General features: G+C 41.5%; 1 protein-coding gene across 8 annotated transcripts in view; it reads right to left on the bottom strand.

The window, feature by feature from the left end:
- DNAH11 (dynein axonemal heavy chain 11) overlaps positions 1-21098 on the bottom strand; it is a 302015-nt gene that overhangs the window by 268160 nt on the left and 12757 nt on the right. For all 8 annotated transcript variants that reach the window (XR_011976511.1, XM_072650882.1, XM_072650884.1 and 5 more), the window contains 4 exons: positions 17386-17582; positions 16302-16491; positions 12189-12288; positions 3688-3899 (listed from right to left, as the gene is read on the bottom strand). Coding sequence is in view for 7 of the 8 variants with exons in the window: in XM_072650882.1 (XP_072506983.1) it covers positions 3688-3899; positions 12189-12288; positions 16302-16491; positions 17386-17582 (699 nt within the window). In the remaining variant the exon portion in view is untranslated. The remainder of the gene's footprint in view (positions 1-3687; positions 3900-12188; positions 12289-16301; positions 16492-17385; positions 17583-21098) is intronic.

Here is a 21098-nt window from a genome sequence, read left to right as displayed (position 1 = left end):
CAGCTCCTTCTGGGCCTCTTGAGGTGACAGCCACCATACCTTCTGGAAAACACCTAGCCCTGCACTGATCCCAGAGTGCAAATAGTAACCTTAATCTGACACAATTTAATAATTCACCAAGGACTTACTAAGTACCTACTATTTGCCTAACTTGTCTATGGCTTCATTTACAAAACATTATATGTGCCGCAAAAGTAGCAAAGAAAAGCTGCTTAGAGCACAAGAGACAGATGGCTGGCCTCGATGGAGGGAAGACCTGGAGGAAGGACCTCAGGGACCATCTAATCTCACCCCCTTCTTTTACAGATGAGGAAACTGAGGCCCAGAGAGGCTAAGGGATTTGCTCAGCTTTCGAAAAAGCTCAGTACTCCTCATGACAAGAGCATGAGTTGCATTTTACATTGTAGCCATTTTTGAAAAATCAAATTTCCAAGAATCACAGAAAATCCAAAGGTACACTACAAACTGCATAATTATTTTTAAACATAGCTGTGATTTTATCAGTGGAGGGCACTCCTAGTAAAGACCTTTCTCTACCAGCAGAAATCAGCATTTGCCAGGGGCACAGAGACATTAAATTACTTGCCCAGAGTCACACATCAGGAATCTGTCATACACAGGGCTTGAACTCATAAAGCCTCAGTTAAAACGTTTTAATGGTCTTCAATATAAAAGGGGAAACTAGGTATGAAAGTGGCTAGAGTTTTGGGCCTGGAGTCAGAAAACTCATCAACCTTTCTGAGTTTAATTTGACCTCAGATAGTTGCTAACTGTGGGACCATGGGCAATTTATTTAATCCTGTTTGCCTCAGTTTCCTCATCTGTAAAATGAGCTGGAGAAGGAAACAGCAAACTATGCCAGTATCTCTGCCAAGAAAGCCCCAAATGGGGTCATAGAGAGTCAGACATGACTGAAAAATGACTGAACAACTCCCAACTCCACAGGGTTGGATGTGTGGGGAGAATACTCCATAGGAAACCCACTCGGTCATTGGGCAAGAGCCCAAATGGTGCAGCCATTATTAGTGTGAGAAGAAACTCATCCAAGCAGTAATGAAGCCCACAGCCTGTGGGGATGCTGCAGAAGCTGTACTGACCTAGAATGAACTCTCGAGAAAGGCAACTCTACACGCAAAGACCTCAAAAAGAACGTGCCATGTAAGGACTGGTGTTGCAAGCAGCACCTGGTTCAGCAAATAGAAAAAAAAGCCAAATTCTCTCAAACATTAAGATGTGCTGCCCTATGCTGAGTGGCCACAAAGTGAACTTTAGTCAGTCCGTCTTTTAACTGGGTAAAAGAGTTTAGCTAAAAGCACTTAAAAATCTCATCTGAATAGACTCTGACACCGCCCCCAGACTCCCAACCCAGTTTACAGAGAACAGTCTCAGGAAACTGAGTTTTAATGGGAGGAAAGAAGGGAAAGAAAGGGAGTGACAGAACTGGAGGAAGCTGTGTAAGACAAACTGAACTTCCAGGCCCTCCCTAATCACCCTTATTATAGGCCCCTTCAGATTCAGCTACTCTAGTGCATTGCACATACTAGGCATTTAATCAATGTTTAACGAGTATTTACTCAGTGGACTAACTTCTAGAATCCATTCCCCAACAATGCCAGGGGCATCCTGTGTTTAATTTACTCACACACTAGTTTAAAGTTGTGACTTGATTGCTGCTTAGAAAGTAGGGAGACATCTCAATGGAGAGGGTAATGGAATCCTTTTGAGTGGGATGTATTAGTAATTAGTTGAAAGGATTTCCTTCCTGCCCCAATTTATGTGTCCTATTATCTCCCTTCCCACTTGAGCTAAGCTCTGACATCTTAAGCCACTTAAGATGGGACTCTCCGCCTACAGAACAGGCAGAAAGTCCAGGGATAAAAAAAAAAATCTTCCATTGGAAAAGTAACTTCGACTTGAGAATTTCAAGAATGGAAGGGGGCGGAAAAAGACCTGTCAAATTGACATGGAAGACATTCCATCTAGAACCCTACTGGTGAGAAGCATCCGGTTCCCTGATAACCTCTCTCTTCCTCATTTTCTGTCAAACACAGCAAATGAGCTTTAAGAAGGAAGCTGTCAGAGTTTTACACAGAGCAGGGACGAGGGCAGCTCAGAACTCCCCAGAATGATGATCTGTAGATGTCTACCACTTTATAATGTGGGTTGGGGCTCATACCTCATGTCATAGTAAAACAAAATGGAAAAAGCACAGAATTGGGGGAGGGAGGCAGAAGACCTGGGTTCAAATCCCAGCTGTTCCAATTTTTCCCCATGTGATCTTGGGGAAGTCACTTTGGTTCTCCAGGCCTAGGTTACCCCAGGTGGTAAAATGTGGAGGGGGTAAGTCCCTTCCAGCTCCAAACCTACAATCCTATGGGATCCATGGTATGGTATACACCACATTCAATAGCATATGTAGATACACATATATACACAAAACACATGTTTATACACACCTGTCACATAGGTGTATACATTACAAACAATAATTACATTATTCAGGAGTAGACCAGGGACTTTGGAACATTTCTTCACAGTGACTCAGTATCCTACCATTTCAAGAGTTTTATTAATTATCAGCACCAGAAAAACTTTCCCTAGACATTAAAGTATTTTTTGGATTGATGTAAGACACAGATAGGAAAATTCACAGTAATATTGTCCAGTTTAAAGAGAGTTAGCTCACATCCAGCCCACCATGGAGCTGTCCAACATCATCCTTGATCATGCTGCAAACACTGATACCCAAGCAGATTCTCTCCATTGAAGAGGAGAGGGAAAGAAGAAGAGAAGACAGAGAGGGGGAGGAAAAAGAAAAAAAGATGAGAAGGAGGAGAATGGGGGAAAATGAGGCGAGAGGAAAGGAGGATAGGCAGGATAAGGAGAAGGAATTTTCCCTCAGATTTTTCTCATTTTCTTTATCTCATGGCCTTCTCTCTTGTTCTTTCTCAAGTCAAAAGGGAAGACTTCTAAACCTCTTTATAAATATATATATACACATACATGCATATATATACACGTGTATGTGTATGTGTGTTTATATATATGTGTATACGTACACATATATGTTGTTTCCTCTTCAACTCAGATGAGAGTAAGGCTCCAGTATTATGTGCCCTCTGCCCTTACCTGCTTCCTCTGTATTAGTTCTTCCTTTCATGCCCTGCTTTTATGGGATATGCTCTTTTAACCGTTTCCTACTCAATTGTTTTTTATAATCACCTCATCATGCCCCAACAATTGTAGAACCATATTTTTTATTGTACTACATGTTTTATTCCATAAATTAAAAATAAAACTAAAAAATTAATTTTTTTGTAAAAGGGAATGCACTGCCTATCAGGAAAAGAGTTGAGTGACCCCTAGAGTCTTATGGGTTTCTCCATGTAAATTGGGCAGTGTTTGGTACAAGCATGCCTGTTCATACCCAGGTGCCTGCAGAGTAAAAGTTTCTTGAGGGCAAGAGTTACCTCATTTATGCCTTTTGTCTTCCAAAGCCTAGGACAGGGTCTTATAGAGAGTAGAAACTAAGTCAACGTTTACTGAACAGACACATGCTTTCTAAAAGAAAAAGACGGTCATCTCGGGCCCCAATTCTTCATTCCCCACTAGTTCTAATCAGAATCTGAAACAAGGGGGGAAATCCTCTTTCTTATTCTTGAAAGCTGTCCCTCAAATGCTACATACCTGGTCAATAAAAAGATTGCAAAACTCCTGTAGCAAGATGATTATCCGGGCAGGCGTGTTATAAAACCTGGAGTGACTCCAAATCAGGCAGATGGTGTGAAATAAAGGGGAAATCAAGTGGTGGATGTGTGGGAATTCAGTCTCCTTAAGGCGCTGAATGTGTCTTCCCAGTGGTCTCAGGTATAGTTCTATATCTTGGGCTTCAAGAAGAGCTGTGAAGGAAGCACCAGTGGCAATGAAAGTCAAAGTCTGAAAGCTTTGGACTCTAAATTTAGTCTCTATGCTGATCTGAATCTGTGCAAGAAGTTTCCATCCTGGGAGTTTCCCCACGGGAATGAATTCATAAGCCCAGGCCAACCTCATTCCTCCCCCAAGAAAATGAATGATTAAGTGGATTCAGCCTCTAAGTACAAAGAGAAACGAAAGTATCACAACCTCTCATTACTGAACATGTAGCCTTTCGTATTATGTATATCACAACTTAAATTGAACTTTAACCTGTATGTGATATAGATTAAGAACTTTCCACTGGTTTTTGTGTGTCCTGGACCTTTCTGGTGATCAGTCTGGTGAAGTCTATGGACCCCTTCTCAGAATACTACTTTTGAATGCACAAAATAAAATACATAGGATTACAAAGAAAACCAATTATATTAAAATACAGTTATCAATTTTTTAAAAATGTCACAGGTCCTGGATTAAGAACCTGTGATCTAGAGCAACTAAATCATGAGTCTTCAAGAAGACTGGATGGAGAGCTACAGAAGCACAGTCTGGAACATCGTTTAGATTTGTGATCTGCTTCGCAGCCAAAGAATTCTGATGAGACGACTATCTTCTCTGATCAATCAATAAGCATTTATCAAGCATTTGTTCTGTGCCCAACACTGCTTGAGGCTACAAAACAAAGAATCATTCTAATGGAGGAAACTACATGTAAATAGATAAGCATCTAATGCACAACACACACACAGATAGAAGATAACATACTAAATATTAAAATCTCTCCAAAATGAAAGGGACCTGAAAGGCTATGTAATTCAACCCATGCCTAAATATGTCCAAGCAGTGGTCATTCAGTTTTTGCTCGAAGACCTCCAAGGAAGGGAGCTCACTACTTTCCACAGCAGTTAATTGCAATTTGGGACAGCTGTAAATGTCAGGAAACTTTTCCTGGTACCAAACTTAAATGTGTCTTTATTCATTTCTGTCCAGTGTTTCTCTCAGGTGAAAAAGACCAATCTCTTTTCCATGAGACAACCCTGTAAATATTTGCTGTCAGAGAGCCCGTCTTCCCTCAGTCTCCCCTATTCCAGGCGTACCGCTGTCCCCCTGCTTTAGTCCATCCTTGAGTGTCATCTTTTTGCACACCTTCTACTCTTCTGGCTGAACCTCCTTGGGACTCCTAGAGACTCCAGTCTCTAGTCTGTAGTACCCAAAATTGAACAAAAGTCTCTAGATGGGCAACAGTGTCAAGGCTGGTGGGATGGTCCCCTTTCTATCTTGAGATATCAGTGGGACTATCCCATCCATGAAAGTCTTTCCTACTCGCTAAGGCAAGTTAGTTCTGCTGGCAAAGACTTTGAGGATACCTTCCCCATCATAATTAGGCATTCAAGCAGGTCTCTGGTAGAGGAAAGCACAAGTACACTTTGAAGAAAAAAAAAGTACAAGCCCAAGTAGTTTGGTGCCTTCATCATTACAGAATCATTGGTTGAGAAAGGACTTTGGAAATTAACTGACCCTTTGTTTTCAAGGCCTGTTCAGTCTGACTCTCTTTTGCTCTTCCCAGTTGTGCCAAGCACACTATCTTCTAATTCACTCAAATCCTAGGCAGAAATAAGGTGGGGGCAGCAGGCAGAATGATGGTCTGCCCTTCAGGAAGACCCAAGTTCAAATCCTGCCTCAGACTCTAACTAGCTGCGTGACCCTGGGCAAGTCTCTTATCCACTTTCATCCTCATTTCCTCCTATTTAAAAAGAGGCTAATTATAGCACCTACCTCACAGGGTTGTTGTGCTGAACAAATGAGATAATATATGGGAATGGCTGGGCAAACCTTCACATGCTATACACACACACACACACACACACACACACACACACACATACATACATACATATAAAGGCTAGCAGAAAAAGAGCTGGATTTGGAATCAAAGACCCTGGGTTGAAATCCTGACGCTGCTGCACTAACTCCTTGGTACTCGTGCCCTCTCTGTGCTACCATTTGCTCATCTTAGGTTGGATTCAATGGCCTCTGAGATGCTTTCCACTCTAGCTCTACAGCCTGAATCTAGGCACCTATTATAATTCCTATATCAGTTTCAGATCTGCCTTCAAAGTTTCCAGTGGATTTTAGAATCAGGAGACATCTCAGCAACCACATCTCAGTTCATGCCAGCCAAAGCATCCTCTCTACAACTCATCCAAAAATGATCACCTGGTCTTTGCTCAAAGACCTTTTAGGAAAGGGAACTCACTATACTGAAGGTGGTCCCACTACTTAGCTAAATGATAATAAAACTCTATTCATTAGAAAGCTTTCTGTTGTGGGTTCATTTCTTCCCCTTACATCAAGCCTTGATTGACTGCTCTGTGACTTCCCACACTCAATGTTCTTCCCTTTGGGGTCAGACAGAACTAGCATGATTCCTCTTCCACATCTCAGCTCCTCAAATCCTTGCAGATAGAGATTAACGATTCCCATTTCTCTTAAGCTGCTAGAGAAATGTGTCCCTTTGGCTAGAATTTGATCTCACTTTGCTGGTCACGGAAGGAAGGAAAATTGGGACATGACCTTGAGCTATCCCCTCATCCTTCTTCACCCCCAGAGGCAATGCTCTAAGATGGCCCTCACATATTGATAGGGGGAGGTTATTCAGGCAGGAGTGATATCAGAGGTCAATGTCTATCCTTACCTTCCTCCTAAAAGTGAGCCAAGGTCAACTCTCCAGATGGCAAGAAGAGTCTTTGAAGAAAGGTTAAAAGATCTCAACTGATGATACTCTTTACTCCAGAGAAGAGGTTGTAAATCATTTAACTGATGAGATGAGACATATATTGGAAAAGAAATGACTTGGGAAGCAAGCTTCCTTCTATCCTCATTGAGGAGAAAGGAGAAATTGGTGTGAATCATTTTGATGGCATAGAATTATTGTGGTAGAACTTGGGAGTTACAGTGGCCTACAGTGACACATTGTGGACTCTATATTCCTGAAAGCTGAGGTTGTTTTAAATAAAATAATATTTATTTGTTTGAAATGGTTTAGTCTCCCCTGAAAGCTAACAGACTAGATGATCTCTCAGGTTCCTTCTATGCCCATTATTCTGCATAAAAAAACAGTCATACAATGCTTAGGGTTTATTGGGTTATTCCTCTGAAGGCCTCAAAGACTTTTTTAATTAAAAGAACTCTCAAAATATATTGTTTTAAAGTCCCTTAAGTAGGTCATTACTATGTGACCAAGCTTCTCAGCCATTCTTTCTAATTGGTTCTGTTTCTTTCTTTCATTGGCATCTTACAAAAGTTGCATTTACCCAATCCAAAAAGCTTTCCTGAAGGATGACATGTGCAAGGGGCACATGGGGGGCACAAAGACAAATAACAAGATGTTCCCTGCCCTCAGGAAACTTACTTTTTACTGGAGGGATAAAATTTCACATAGATAGATACATACATCACCAGGAGAGGCCCAGGCAGGCAGGCAGAGACACAGATGATAGAGACAGCGTGCTTATTAAACACATGGCATAGAGTACTGAGGATTCAAATACAACATCTTATAGGTCTCTGCCCTCATGGCAATGGAAGGAAGGCAACACCTCAAGGGAAGCAGGGAAGGGGGCTGGGCAACATGGTCCAGAGACAGTGGTGGGAGATGATTCAGAAATCTGGTTCTGGGGAATGAAAGGCAAACATTTGCCCATCAGAGCCCACGGTGGTTCCAAGGGCAGACTCTAAGGTTTTAATGAGGGGAAGGAAGGAAAAGAGGGTAGCAGCCCAAGGGCATATTACATAGTATGGAAATGGTGACCAGGAAGTGAGAGAGAGGGAGGAAATACTAACAACTAAGGGAACCTAAGTCAGGAACTGGAGGAAGAGGTGGAGATGAGGAGGGTGTGCATGTCAATCTTGGGGACAGCCAAAGCCAAATCCTGGCAGTAGGAGATGCTATGGCCAGTGTAGGGAATAGCAGGCAGACCAGTTTGTCTGGAACAGAGAGTGATGGGGAAGAAAGAAGGCACATTAGGAAGGATTCTCAAGGACCAATTGAAGAGTTTGGATCTGCTCATGGAGACAGTAAGGAGGCATCAAGCGGGGAGAAGGGGACTGATGTCAGCTTGGTACTTTGGGAAGAATGGCGTGAAAGATGGAATAAAGAGGATATTGACTCAAAGCCAAGAGTCCAATGTGGAGAGGCCCCTGGGCTCTCTTTTCTTTAGTATGCTAAAAAAAATAAAGGGGGGGGGGAGAAAGTAGAGGTAGGGAGAGGAGTGAGGAATAGTCATTCTGAAGCCAGAGAACTTGAGATGCAGAGAAGCTAAGGGATTTTTGTGGTTTAGTTTTGTTTTCAGTCATGTCCTACTCTCCATGGCCTCATTAGGGGTTTTCTTAGAAAAGATATTGGAGTGGTTGGCCATTTCCTTCTCCAGCTCATTTTACAGATGAAAAGAAACTGAGGCAGACAGGGTGAAGTGACTTGCTCTGGGTCACACAACTAGTGTGTCTGCAACCAGATTTGAGCGCAGGAAAATGAGTCTTCCTGACACCAGATCTAGCGCTCTGTATACTATGGTGCCCCATAGGTGCCTTAAGGTCAAATCATCAAGTGACCAATACTGCAGATCAAGCCTCCAAGCCCAGGCTAGTGTAATTGATTGGACAGCCTCCCTGAGGCTGAGGTAAATCTAAAGCTAAAGGGCTAGCCAAATCCCTCTTCTCTCTACAACCCTGGCAGGATGGGCCAGATTTCTCCAATGACTCGCATTCCTGCCTGTGCCTTCTTCTCAAGAGTCTTTAACTCTGTCTCATTGAAATTGCTGCCCTTCTCTGCACCCTGTAGGTCACTGCCTCCTGAACACTGCCCTGTGCCCTCTCCTTCATTTGACTTCTCATTTTCTCTTATTATGGAGCAACTTACCAGTGACCTGGTATTCAGCCCATTTGTTGGCCTTTGGTTCAGCTCCCCAATTCATTTGCTCTCGATGAAAACAAAACCATTTATGTTCATTATAAGCTATTAGACACAAGGACACTTGGAACTTTCCAGCAGATTGTGAAATAACCTTCAAGGACTATGTATATACAGAGGTTTTAATGGTTGGAAAAAATGCACCAATTTAAATGGATATACAGAGGTTTAATCTTTCTCCTGTGTGACATTTGGAAGGGCAGGACTTAACACACTTAATACACTTTTAAAAGAGCTCAGTTAGGTCCCTGAAATCTGTCTTTGTTTTTTGTAAGGCCTAAGGTGAGAATCTTCCCCACATGTGAGCCCTTGGCATTAAAATGGATAGTTGCTTGATGCTCACATATAGCTGCTCACTGTTTTCTATGGTGGCAGAGTTAAGGTCCTAGTATTAGTTTTTTTTTAAAAAAAGTTTTAATTTTAAAGAAAAAAAGCCATGCTGTAGCCCCACTGGGGAATGTTAGCTCCCTGAAGGATGAGGCTGGTTCACCTTTGTCTCTGTGTCCATGGGGCCTGACAGGGATGAGGCACCCAATGAATGTTTCTGGAATTAGAGATAAAATGCCCTTGAGGGTGAAGGTGACTTTGTTTTTGTCCTGGTTTTCCTAGCACCTAACATAGCACCTTGAACACAGCTGATGTTTAATACATAATGATTGAATTGAACCTTGCTGTCTCACTTGCAGAGCAACCAAAGTGGCCCTAACTGAATTCTTGTATGGGGAAATAGAAATATGGACACTGCATGCTCCTAAAGCCCCTGAAGAATCACCTGCCATTTTGATGGGGCTCTATGTGTGGCAGTGTGGTACAATGGCTAGAGGTCTGACCTCCTGGTCAGGAAGTCCTGGATACAAATCCTGCCTTTGACACATTGACCATGTGACCCTGGGCAAGGCATTCATGATGTTAGAACCTCAAGCAACACTCTAAGACTTTAAACTTTAGCAAAGATGCCAAGCTGTATTGGTGGAGAGAGTTTCTTCATGGGGGATCCCTACACTAATCAAATCACAAACATGGTCCAAAAAACAAAAAGATGCTCTAGAATATAAGGGAAACATGCTCTAAATACCAAGATGGTGCATGACTGCATCTTATCTTGAAACCACAGAGAAATCAATGACCGCATGTATCAGACCGCAAGATACAATCAACTATTACATACCATTAGACTTTAAAAGAATCCATCTAGGCAGTAATTTGATTGGGGCTGTTTCTGTTGCTCTGCAGTGGGAAGGCAAGATTCAATTCAGCTGAACAGTTATGTATCAAGTACCTGCTGGGTTCAAGGTGCTATATTACTGAATGTTGGCTCAGAACCATGGTGCTTGACTTCTGATTAAGACGGAGGCACGGAAGGTTGCCAAGGAGCTCGGCTCTCCATCTACATATACCAGCAAAAAGAACAGCACTTGACCAAATGACAACCAAGAAATGCAAAGAGAACCAGATCTTTGCTGCAAAAAGCCTACGGGCACCAGGACAGGGGTCCTGTTTAAAAAAAAAAAAAAAGCTAGCACATGCACAGGAAAACAAGATGAGAACCTACCAACCCTTGGACTAGAGATTCTCCGCTCAGAACCATGGACAGGGAAGCTTGGGACAGGGAACGAGAAAGACTCTCATAGTCTTGGGACCTCCTGACCTGGTCTGCAGGGCTGAGTGTGAGCAGTTTTAGGACCACGGTATCCAAGAGGTCCAGCTTTAAAGGGCCTTCCAGAGCTTGACCTGGCTTGGTGCAGCCTTTAAGAACTCAGGGTCATCTGCATCCCATGCTCACGGTTTGAAGGAGGACTTTTATCAAGGTGCCTCTCCAGAGCCACATGTAATAAAGATCTTGAGGGCAGAAGGGAGAGGCAGAGAATCTAGCTCCTTGAAAGGCCACCTCGAGGGAAGTCCCAGGGGGGTACCCGCCCCCAGGGTTATAGTAGGGGCATATGGTAGCTTCCTATTTTCACTCACTGTACTGCTCAATAGGTACATTTTCTACCAGGTATTGTTGACCCCCTCACACAAAGCTTTGTTCACCTCACTCTAGCTATGGCTCAGCCCATTGTTTCAATTCAATTTCACAAACACATATTAGATAGCTGCTATGTACCAATCACCATAAGGATAAAAAGAAAATAGCCCCTGCCCTCAAGGGGTTTCCATCCTCCTGGGAAAAAAACTCAACACATACACAAGTATAAAATATAGACTAAATCAAAAACATTTGTATAAAAATAAAAATGTAATTTCCAAGAGAAAGAAAGCTATATATTGGCACTGACCATGCCTCTCCTCACCTAAAGGAATAGTGTTCCTTATATCATCAAAGTATATTTAAAACTATACTTTAAAATGCTTATAACCTAGACATGTTAAGTAACAGAGCACTGAGCTTGGAGTCATGAAGACCTGAGTTTAAATCCTGTGAAATCCTTCCACACTAGCTGTGTGAACAAGTCACTTAGCTTCTGTCTGTCTTAGTTTCCTCACCTGTGAAATGGGGATAATAATACCTGCCTTAGGGTGGTTGTGAGAAGCAAATGAGATAAGGTTTGTAAAGCACTTTGCAAACCTAAAAGTGCTAAATGAATGCTAGTTATTAATAAGGTATTGGGATTAGGGTAGACAAGAAAGATGCTTGGGAACCATACACCAATAGCTCACAGCACAGCTAACCAGCAATGTTCAAGTCAATATTAAAGCCACCATGTTTTTTAGAGAATCCTAAACTCTTAGAACAAGAAGAGACTATGACCTCTGCTGGATTCCACTAAAATAAACTCCAATTAGAACTCCAGTCTGGCACCATCAGGAGTTGTATTTATCATCAGAAGACTTAAATGTAAGCATTAGATGGAAGTTTTTTAACCATCTATCATTATGCTTTACTAACATGTCATTGATATATGTGCAAAACACCAACTCCTTATAGTGAGTAATTTCCTTACAGTAACAGGTCTACTGTAGCAATAAATCTACAGCCACAGACTGAGTACATGCACATCATAGCCGACATTCTGTTTTACATCAGTTATCTCTAATTATCACTATATTTTATCCTGACTTTTATGAAAGGAAAAAGTATCAATGTAAACTTTGCAGAAATAAATTAAATTGGTGGAACTCAAGCCAAGTAATAATGTATTTAATCATGCATTTCAATATTTGGTTACAGATCTAGTACACAGTGATAAATTCAAGCTATCTGTTAAAGATCAATTGATTATACAGGAACACACACACACACACACACACACACACACACACACACACCACAAAGGCCATAGCTCACCAATATCCAAATTGTCCTTACCAGCTTCAACAACCATGAAAATGTCCTCAAAAGTAGGAAAATAACTGCTTTCTTTGGTTTTCAGGATCTGGACCATTTTCTGGACAACAGGAGCCTGAAGCTAGAAATAGGTTTAAAGGGGGAAAGGGAGAAGGAGGGACAAAGACAATACATTTTATAAATAAAACTGGATTAGTGAGAGTTGCAAATCATTTCTGGGAAAAATTATTCAGTTGGATTTTCCTTGACACAATGTACACTATGTCTAACGTCCAATACATTTGATCCAATGTCTAACAGACAGCAGGATGGAAGAGCAAAATAACCAAATTTTCTACGCTTGTGTACTACTTGCACCCCCATTTCCCCAGAGACAAAGTTAGATAACAACAAATAATACAAGAATATCTGTGGCCTTAGCCTGTGAGGAGTCTCCCTTCTTCAGGGCAGGCTCATGCCACATCTCTGCCTTTGCATCCTATTGGATTCTCATCCATGAATTCTCCAAAATGGTTCTTTTACCAGCCGCTACAAGGTAGAGAGCATTTTCTCATTTCTCTGGTATTTAATGGACACAAAACACCCCAATTCTGGAGAAAAGATGGACTGAACATGCTGTGTGAGACACTCACTCCTGATCGTGGCCAATGTGGGAATTGGTTTTACTTGACTAGGCATGTTTGTTACAAGGGGTTTGTCTTTTTCTTCTTCCAAAGTGGGGTGTGTGTGGGAGGGAGAGAAAACGAATGGATAAAAATATCAATATTTAATGGATACTCGCACATTTGGGCTGTCCATGATCCGTACATGACTGATCTGTCCTATCTTTTCTGGTCACATATGTTCTTGATTATGTCTTTTACATACCTCTCATGCAAAAGCATCTAGAATGCAGGTGAATCTCTCAGCAGACTCATTTTCCCCTTAACTGCATCTCATTGTTTAGTGACATAGGAACTTAAATCTAGAGTAAGAAGGGCCCTCAGAAATCATCTGCTCCAACTCTCTCATTCAACGGATGAGGTTAACAGCATCCACCTTCCATCTTCATCCTCTATTACATTTTGAAACAGTGGTTTACATTCACTGCCAATGCTGCCCTGGGGTTTCCTATCATCCTGCAGAGTAAATGGATTAAATGTATACTGGCTGAAGTGACTTGTGAACTGTTCGAACCAATCCACACTGTGACTGGGCTGTGTATCAATTTTTGTTGTTCAGTCATTTCAATGATGTCCAACTCTTCATGACTCCATTTGGGATTTTCTTGGCAAAGATCCTGGAGTGGTTTGATATTTTTCTTCCCCAGCTCATTTTACAGATGAGAAAACTGAGGCAGTTTAATTGTACCAATTAACCTTCTCTAAGAAGAGCTTCTGTGTTTACTTCAGTCCCTTTTCTGTTTATCAGAGTTAGCAGCCAATTACAAGCCAGGGATGACCTCCTGGGATTGTTTCCTGTGTCTTCTAATCAGTATTCTTCATTCTACCTTAAAATTGATTTTCACTCCTTTCCTTTGGCTTGTTGACAATCTGACTGCATGCAATCAGCTGGTCCTGAGATGAGGGTTGTAGCTAATGAATAGCTGCTTTCCTGTCTGTTAAGATGTAGTCAGTCTGAGTCCTGTATGTGATATGTCGTGTACCTTCCAAATCTCTTCTTAAAGTAAAATTTCATGATGTGGCAGCACAAGAGTTCTAAATAATTTACAAGTTGTTGATTCACCATTTGATGTAGATAGCTACTTGACCCCAAACTTTAATTATCAATGTGGTTTTCATTGTCCTCCCCTATGCTCACCTTCTTTCTGAAGTCACCAAGTGTCAGGGCGCATATCAGTGTAGTTTGGGGATCTTGTCTTCTTCATGAAAGTTTTCCTTGTCATCTTCTGCAACAGATGCCGGGGCTTCAGCTGTACTCCTTATTTTCATGGTACCAATGTGGCCTACAAGCATCTTGAGTACTGAAAGGTAAAGGACTACACTTCTCATGAAACCTGCTCCTTGTAACCTCTGGGTGCATGATGAAGTCAAGCTCACTCACTCGTTTTTGCGTCTCTAAATTCAACCTGATAGCATTCCTTCCTTCAGCTGCCACTTGCCTATGGTTTCCTCTTCAGAGAAAATATCCATGTGGGTATGGCTTAGTTCCTCTAGTAGTATGACTTACTGGCCATTGGACAAACATCTCACATTAAGAGTACCAACTGTTAGGTTAATATTTATAGACTAACAACTGTGGATCTTAACACCATCTGTCTCTTCTTCTGCTACTCAGCCATTATCACTCCAGAAACAGAAAGGTCACACTGTTCTGTGAAACAGTTTGGAATTTTTATTTGTTTTATAGGGTTTAGAGTCACTGGAATGGGGTGGAAGTATGTCAATTATATTTCGGTGGAGTTGTCCCAGGGCAACCAGGCAGCTGTGTGTATGTGTGGCAGGAGAGCAGTGTGTTTGTGGGGTGGGGGAAGGAAGGAAAGAAGGGAACTTAGGTATCTATAGGGCCAGGCAGGCCCCATAGAGCTATACGTGGCTGGAGAAGATGGCTGTGTATGCAAAATAAGCACAAGATAATCCGGAGTTAAAGTCAGAGGGATCAGGACAGGTTTGATGTGGAAAATGGCACTTGAGTCGAGTATTGTAGTAACTCACTAGAGTTGATGTTTCACTGTGAGCTTCTGAGAATCCAGTCATCTCCAGGTCACAAAGGAGGCTTAAAGTAGGACTTACATGGACAGGAATAAAGTTGTTAAAAGCTCACCATGTTATAGAGATAAGATTTTCATTAAACATAATAGCACCCTATAAAATAAGAGGAATTTTTTTACATTCAAAGCTTATTCATTTTTAACAATTCAACAAACATTTTTAAGTACCTACCATATGCCAGGCTCTATGATAAGCATTGGAGATCTCTATTATGTATGAGGCACTATAGTAGGTGCTAGGATCCAAAGGGAAAAATGACCCAGTCTCTGCCTTCCAGGAGTTGACCTTCTGCAGGGGGGAGTCTCTGACTGTCTCTTCAAGGCAAGAATTGAGGTTTCTATTCAAAGACTAGCAGGATTTGGCGATTTGATTCCGGTGTTGTAGTAGAAACACCAAAGTCAAATCTAACAAAACTCTCCCTACCAGGTCGATCATATTGATGAAGGAAATGTTCAAGTGTTATATAAATAGAAACTATTGTTGCTGCTTCCCAAATTCAAGGAGCTGATCAGATTAATTGGCTCTTCATATTTTCAAGCTTCCCTAGACAATTGTAGAACAGTAAACCCTAACTTCTGATCTCCTTCTAACTTCTGATCTTCTGCTTTCCCCAAAGCGGCTAAAACTCTTTCAAGGAGAATCATATCACTGTCAACAAAAGTTAGCAAGGCAAAATTACTTTTAATCCCCATTTTAAAAGAACATATACATGCAAGAAGCAAGATAAGAGCATCATCAAGAGAAGATTTCACCAGAAAAGGGAGTGAGTTGGTCATGGAGAAAATGAGGGATTAATTAGCATGTATTAAATGTCTACTATGTTACTGACAGTGGAAAAATAAACGAACAACCGAAGGGCTAAATAGACCATTATCCATGAGATGTTAAAGGAGGTAGGAAGAAGGTCTCCAAAACCCTGGACAGCTCTTTTATGGCAGCTATGGGATAGATCTAGAGGGCAGGGATAACTAAGGGCAGCAAGGCCTTTGGGTGTCCTTGTGGTATCAAGAGAAACCAAGATGGAACTCTGTGTGAACTCATGGAAGGACGAGAACAAGAGACATTCAGAATTTGACTGTATAAATGGAGTTGTGATCTGTACACTGGACGGAATAACCACATTGGTGAAATCATTGAACCACTTGAAGATTAGAGACAAAAATGGCACAGAAGGAGAATCCTAGATCTCTACTGCTGAGGAGAGAGCACTCATCCAGGACATCACAGCCCTACCACCAGGGGACCAAAGTAAGTACCTCAGAAAGGGGCAATGGAGGCAGGATCACAAATACCAAACAAGATTCTCACCCACCCCTCCACTACTCCATCAGTGGAAATCAGTAGCTTAGGGAGTAAGATGTATGCCAAGCTTACTCATCAGCTTGACAAACACGGGCAAGGAGTTCGCTGGACTTTTGCTTACTTGATCATAGATGCACAGAAAGTTATCCCGTCTTGTCTTCCAGAAGTCTAGCTCCATCTGAGGGTCTGAGTGAATGCCCTTCAGCAGAGATTGCCCCGAGTCCTTCTGGAGGACTTTTTGGATTTGATGTGACCATGTAATAACCATAGATTCAATGGCATGGAGGACGGCCCTTTCGTATGAGTCTTGTCTACAAAATCAAAAGTGATAACAAAGATTATAACAGACTACTCCTCTCTAAACAGGACAGAAGCAGAAATCCAATATCTCCATTCTCCTCCCTAATGCATGAGATTCCTCAAATAGCAAATGTCTTTCTTATAAGCCCTACATGCTTTGTAACTGAGGGTGGCCTCTCATGGAATTTTGTTCATGTTACTTCCCTTGTTGCAAAACATCTCCACCAAACCTGAGCAAGTTTTTTGGTGGCAAAAAATATTGTTCTCTTAAAGACTGAGCTTCTCTTCAGCACTTGTGAGAGAAAAGGGAATGAAACAATGCAGGTATGCCCTCTACCAATGCAAACCTGCAAACTGTCTATTCAGAGTATTGGAGGGTGCCTGAGACTGAGAGGGTAGGTGGTTTGCCAGGGGCTGACAGAGGCAGGATTGGAACCCAGGTTTTCCTGTTTCCAAGCCTAATATGGTTCTAGTATAGCACTTTGCCCACATATACATTATGCTATATCTATCTGCATATATATGCAGACAATAGATACCCACATATGTGCTTCGTATATATTCACACATACCTACACTGCACCACACTGATCACCGAGATTAAGTTACTTGCCCAGAGGCACACAGCCAGAAAGTGGCAGAGGCAGGATTAGAACTGAGCTCTTCCTTACCTCAAATTCAGCACTCCCTCCCTCTACAACAAAGCCCTGACCTCTTCCCTTGGGAACTCTTACAACAAACACAATCTATCTTTAAAAGGATGCTTTGAAGAAAAAGTTATGTGCAATATTCATGTACGTAGGACCTACAACCATTTAATTCATGTAAGTTTTGAATGCTCTGACCAGGATACAGCTTATCTGGATACAATGGGGCTATAGTCTGGGGAAGCAGTGGGTACCCACTTGGTCTCTGAGCAGTTCAGCTCTCCTTCAATGCTCTCTGCAATGGTGGGAATTGGAAGCAGGGTTCTTCCTGACATTAGACCCCTCAGAATGTACATCTTGTTTTTCATGGCTTCCACATGGGTTCCCAGGTCTTGGGAAACAAAACAGGGCCAAAGTCTATGGTTCTTCTTGTTCAAGAGGATGGGAACAGCAACCTGGAGGAAACATGGTCAGAAATGGCGCAGAGCTCAATTCAGCTGGTACCAGTGGAGCACATGCTACATGCCAGCCACTGGGGCAAAACAACAATAAAATATGCATATAATAAAACCCGCATTAAGGGAGGGCCCCCAGGTCAGGAGACCAGCTCTTCATTTCCCATCTGGCTGAACTCCTTCAGACACTATCATGCCGAGGAATCTCATCATCCTGCAAGATCATATCAGCTTTGGTGTTCATAGATCATCAGTCCCCTCCACTCCTGGGACCCCTAAAAGGAGATTGGAACAGAGAGTGCCCCCAAACCTCCCCTAAAGGAGGGTACCCAGGCTGCCCAGCTCTCCATTGGTCACCCAGTGGCTTCTCCTTTGGATTTCTCCATCAAGCCCCCATTGCTCTCTTCAGCTACTATTTGTGTATTGTCTTTCCCCCATTAGAATAGAAGCTTCTTGAGAGCAGGGACTGCCTTTTTCATATTCTTATTCCCAATGCCTGGCACATAGTAGGTGCTTAATAAATGTCTATTAACTGACAAGTGCTACTGGTAAAAACAATAAGATAAACATCTATTAAGTACCTACTATGTATTAGGCACTTGCTGTACTATAGCTAGAAGCTGGCACACAACCAGCAAGGATCTGCGGCAGGATTCAAACTCAGGCCTGACTCTAAATCCAGACTCCTTCCCCCATGTCACCTAGCTGCTGCCATGGTGCCTTTGTGAGAATGCCCTTGAGCAGCTCAGATCACAGGTTGTCTCTAACATGTTCCTTATGCTCAAAGGATCCTTTATGAAGAGCAGGGAAAAAGCCAGTCTGGGAGGACTGTCGCATACAGGAGGAGAGCAATGGCTGGCAAGGCTGGTCAGACAGTTTGGGCCTTTGAAAGTCAAACAAGAGAGTTTACATTTGAAGTGGGGAAAGACTTGAGGCAAGGAGACCCATGAAGAGACAACTTCAATAATCAAGGAGACAAGAGAGAAGAAGAGAGCTAAAGTGGCCTCCATGTGAGGGGATGCTGGGAAGGCAGAACTGGCCAGATCTGACAACGGACAGGATACGTGTGGGGAGGGGCCAGGATATAATGCCACCCACACAGGTACCAAAGGGGTCCAGGACACCAGGAAGGTGAAGTACTCCAGTTTTAATGGAAAGGACCAAATGTATCTATGGAAGATACAGAAGATGCATTAAAGTCAAAAACTACATGGACACCCCTATATAAATAGATACAAACCATGCTTAGAGGAGATGATGAACACAAATGAGAAAAGTTCACAGACAAGCTAATGAATTTTAGAACAGAAATAGACCTTCAGTCACCCAGTCCAACCCTTGAATTTTTATGAATAAAGAAAATGAGAGCCAGGAAGATACAGTGAAGTGCCCAGTGCTGTTAGGATTTGAACCCAGATCTTCTGGCTCCCAGATCAGGGAACCCCAGATGCTGGTCTCAGCTTCCTCCAGAAACTACTTGAAGTCCCTGACTGAAGGGGATTTGCGCTGTCCAGACTGTCGGCAACGTGTAATCTTTGGGGTGTTCCAGGGGATATTCTGGGGGAGGGGCACAGGTGAGGAAGCACCAGGAAATAGTACAAATAGGCTCCCAAGGCAGGCAGTTCATCACTCACAGGCAGGTGAGCATGAACTCCCTTGCTCTACAGTCCTGTGGGCCCATACTGGTGGACCAATAAGCTAGATTTTTGCCTTTATCTCCTGAGCCTCTACCCTAATGAGGCAGCTTTTTAGAAAAGATTCTTTCCATGTAATTAAACAGTTGTGGACCCATTACACGATGTTGAAGCAGTGAGGTAGGGCCAGGAATAAGAACAAGAGGTAGGAATCAGAAGAATTGGGAATCTAGGGGAAAATTATGTCCCTAAATTTTTACATCAATAAAATAGAGAAAGAACAGATTAATGAATTGGGCATACAACTAAAAAAAAAAAACAAACTAGAAAAAACATTTAAAATCCCCCACTGAGCACCAAATTGGAAATTCTGTGAAACAAAAGTGAGAGTAATGAAATTGAAAGTAAGGAAACTATTGAGTTACTAAAACTAGGAATTTGTTTTATGAAAAAAAAAAAACAATGAGACAGATAAACCATTGGTTTTAATTGGATCTTAAAAAAGAAAGGAGAAAACCAAATATTCAGTATGAAAAATGAAGAGGGAATTCACTCAGATCAACAAAAGAGGAAACAGAATACTTAAATAACTCCAACTTAGAAAAAGAAATTCAATAAGCCATCAATGAACTCCCTAAGGAAAAAAGTCTCCTAGGCCAGATGCCAATTCACAAGAGAATTCTATAAAACATTTAAAGAACAATTAATTCCAATACTATGTAAACTACTTGGAAAAATCGGTGAAGAAGGAATTCTGCCAAATTTGGTTTATGACATAAGTATAGTGCTGATACCGAAACCAGGAAGGGCAGAAACAGAAAAAGAAAACTACAGACCAACTCCCCTAATGAATATTGAGCCAAAAGTTAGGAGATTACAGCAATATACCACAAGGATCATGCGCTATGAGCAGGTAGGGTTTATACTAGGAATGCAAGGTTGGTTCAATATTAGGGAAACTATCAGCTTAATTGACCACATTAATAAAAAAACCAATAGAAATCATATGATTATCTCAATAGATTCTGAAAAAGCTTTTGATAAAATATAGCACTCATTTCTATTAAAAACACTTGAAAGCATAGAAATAAAAGGAGATTTCCTTAAAATGATAAGTAGCATCTCTCTAAAACTATCAACATGCATAATCTGCAATAGTGATAACCTAGAAGCTTTCCCAATATGATCAGGACTGAAGCAAGGATGCCTATTATCACCACTATCATTCAATATTGTATAAGAAATTTTAGTGTCAGTAGTACAGGAAGAAAAAGAAATCGAAGGAATTAGAATAAGAAATGAGAAAATGAAAGTTTCACTCTTGGCAGATGATATGATGGTGTACTTACAGAATCAACTACAAACTCCTTGAAATAATTAACAACCTTAGCAAAGTTATAGGATATAAAATGAATGCACACAAATCATCAGCATTTCTATATATTACCAACAAAGCCCAGCAGCAAGAGACAGAAAGAGAAATTCCATTTAAAATAACTATAGACAATATAAAATACTTGGGAGTCTATCTGCTAACATAAACCCAGAAACTCTATGAACACAATTATAAAACACTTTTCACATAAATATAGTCAGATCTAAACAACTGGAACATATCAGTTTCTAGGCAGAGTCAATATAATAAAAATGACAATTCTGCCTAAACTTGGTGCCATATCAATCAAGCTACCAAAATTATTTTCTAGAGATAGAAAAATAACAACAAAATTCATGTGGAAGAACAAAAGGTCAAGCATATCAAGGGAATCAATGAAAAAAATGCTAAGGAAGGTAGACTAGTAGTATCAGATCTCAAACAATATTACAAAGTGGCAATCATCAAAACTCTCTGGAGATGGCTAAGAAAAAGAGTAGTAGATCA

The sequence above is a fragment of the Notamacropus eugenii genome, chromosome 3 (assembly GCF_028372415.1).
Source record: "Notamacropus eugenii isolate mMacEug1 chromosome 3, mMacEug1.pri_v2, whole genome shotgun sequence".
Taxonomy (NCBI): domain Eukaryota; kingdom Metazoa; phylum Chordata; class Mammalia; order Diprotodontia; family Macropodidae; genus Notamacropus; species Notamacropus eugenii.
The sequence above is the reverse complement of the archived record's forward strand: the minus strand, read 5'-3'. Positions and strand labels throughout refer to the sequence as shown.